General features: G+C 62.5%; 1 protein-coding gene across 1 annotated transcript in view; it reads left to right on the top strand.

The window, feature by feature from the left end:
* Positions 1-2,442, top strand: part of PTBP1 (polypyrimidine tract binding protein 1) — a gene marked incomplete at its 3' end in the record, with an annotated part of 6,229 nt that overhangs the window by 794 nt on the left and 2,993 nt on the right. Inside the window, exons 2-4 of the mRNA XM_013008404.2 lie at positions 779-809; positions 1,918-1,993; positions 2,216-2,442. Of these exons, the coding sequence (XP_012863858.1) occupies positions 779-809; positions 1,918-1,993; positions 2,216-2,442 (334 nt within the window). The remainder of the gene's footprint in view (positions 1-778; positions 810-1,917; positions 1,994-2,215) is intronic.

Raw genomic sequence — 2,442 nt, 5'->3', positions numbered from 1 at the left:
TGGGCGCGGTGCGGGCAGCCCCCTGGCGCGTCCTCGAGTTTTTTCGCTTCCCTGTCCCCTTTGTTCCACGTCCCAAGGGGGCCGCGCCGCCCAAGGTCAGGGTGCAGGCGGCGGAAGTGGCTGGGTCCCAGAGCTCCGGCCCGCACCCAGGGCCCACCGGGGAAGGAGGGTGGGGGGCGGGGGTGAGAACACTTTGGAATGGTGTGGGGCAGCCCACGGGGCGCTGCATGCTGTGTGTTCCGGCCTGGTCCGCTAGGCGTGCCCCGGGGGAGGGGTCCCTTAAATCAGCGCGCCCCTACCCCAGGGGTCCTGCACCTGAGCCGGAGTTGTGGTTCAGCCTGCGTGTTAAGATGGCCGAGGTCCCCAGACTGATCGTCTACCCTGGAGTGGTCCCTCCCGCAGGGCTTTGGAGTCGCTGGGCTTCAGGCTGCAGGTTGGGGGCGTTGCGTCCCGCCACCTGGTAGCGTTGGTCCGAGAGGGCTGCTGGAAGGGGCCGTGTTGGGGTTACATAGAAGGGGCCCAGGTGCTGGGTGGGGAGCCTTCACAGGTCTTGTGGAAGGCCCTGGGAATTGGGGTGCTGCCAGTCCCCAGCACACCTAGGGCAGCCAGCTCCCAGTTCTGCGGAGGTTGAACTGCTGTGTGACCTCAACTCCACAGGGCAGGAGACTTGGCGGCACAGGACGTTCTCGGGCTCTGGTTCCCGATCTGGGGCACCCAGGGAGGAGTCCCGTCCCAGCAGGAGCCCTGTCAGGCTAACACCCCTTTCCTCTCTCCCTAGCATCGTTCCAGACATAGCAGTTGGTACAAAGGTAGGCCTGCTAACTTCCTCTTGTGGGGGGCAGTATGGGGTCTCCAAAACTAAGGGGAGGCCTCCTTGATGGTACTGCTTTGGGGGACATAGCTACCAGTCACCAGATGGTTGGTTTGCTGTGGGTAGTTCTACTTTGGGCTGCTAACTAGCATGGCCAGCAGTTCGAAACCACTAGCCTGGTCCCCAGGAAATGATGGCTTTTTCTACTCTTGTGGTGGAAATGTGAAACCATGGGCAGCTTGCTGTATTGTATGAATGAGCCTGCACGGGCTCTGTGACAGGGAGTTCGAGGCTTGTTTGTCTGCTGGTTTTGGATGGGGGGAGTTTGTGGTGGCGCTTGGCCAGCATCTGGTTTGGGGGTTTCCCAGGTGGCTGCTGCTCTGTCTTCCAGTAGATAGATCTGTTGGTAAGGGGTGGGGTTTGAGTCTGAAGGGCTCTTGGATGTGTGTCTAGAGGGCTGTATCTAGTTGGGTCGGTCGCTAGTGGGTGCCCTCTCCCACCAGAGCGCTGTGACAGGGTCCTGGCCCAGGGTGGTGAGCGCCCCCTGCTGAGCAGCTCTGGAGCTCCTTGGTGGGCGTGGGCCTTGGTTGTGGTCATGGGAACCACAGTTAGGGCTTCAGGCCAGGGGCCAAGAATGCTTCGGGGAAACTCCCGCCCTGCCTAGCGCCTGCGGAGCCACAGGGTGGGGAGGGCTGGGGGCTGGGTGCCACTGTTGCACCTGGGCTTCAAGGGCCTGGGCTGCTGGAATCAGGTGGGGGTGCCCTGCCTGTGTCCTTTTCACAAAGCCCCAGCTGTTGTCCCTGGTGGGGGGGCCTGTCACGCTGTGCAGACTGCTGCACCCTCAGCACCCACTGGGGTCTGCCGGAAGATAGGGTGCCCCTCGGCATACACACCCTGTCCGACTGGGCAGGACAGGTGGATTGGGTTACCAGGGCTGGCTGGGAAATAGGGCGCCTGCCTATGTGGGGCGATAAGGGGACTTTGTCTGCCGGGGCTGACCAGGCCTGGTTGCCAGCTTGAGCCCGGCTGTGGTTGTGTTCTTGTGGGCCCGGTGGGGGTCTGGACCCCGGGTGGGGGCTGGCTCCCTGAGGCCCTGTCTCTTCCAGCGGGGATCTGAAGAGCTCTTCTCTGCCTGCGTCACCAACGGGCCCTTTATCATGAGCAGCAACTCCGCGTCTGCAGGTGAGGCTCTGGGTGGGTGGGTGGGGGGGCGCATGCACGGCCACAGGGTAGGCCTGCTTTGCTTGTTTTCCTTTTGGGGTGTGACTCCATGTCTGCAGGTGAGGCTGGGGGTGCAAAGGTAGGCTGCTTGCTCATTTCCTCTTTGGGGTGGTTCTGGCCTGTCCTCACCTGGGGGTCAGGGTGCGGCACAGCAGGAAGTCCCACAAACCCACCTCCCTGCAGCCAACGGGAACGACACCAAGAAGTTCAAAGGTGACAGCCGGAGCTCGGGTGCCCCTTCTCGCGTGGTGCATGTCCGCAAGCTGCCAGGCGATGTCACCGAGGGGGAGGTCATCTCCCTGGGGCTGCCCTTCGGGAAGGTGACCAACCTGCTGATGCTGAAGGGGAAGAACCAGGCCTTCATCGAGATGAACACGGAGGAGGCGGCCAACACCATGGTGAATTACTAC

The sequence above is a fragment of the Echinops telfairi genome, unplaced genomic scaffold (genome assembly GCF_000313985.2).
Source record: "Echinops telfairi isolate 266 unplaced genomic scaffold, ASM31398v2 ScPeMD7_7459;HRSCAF=8497, whole genome shotgun sequence".
Lineage (NCBI taxonomy): Eukaryota > Metazoa > Chordata > Mammalia > Afrosoricida > Tenrecidae > Echinops > Echinops telfairi.
The sequence above is the reverse complement of the archived record's forward strand: the minus strand, read 5'-3'. Positions and strand labels throughout refer to the sequence as shown.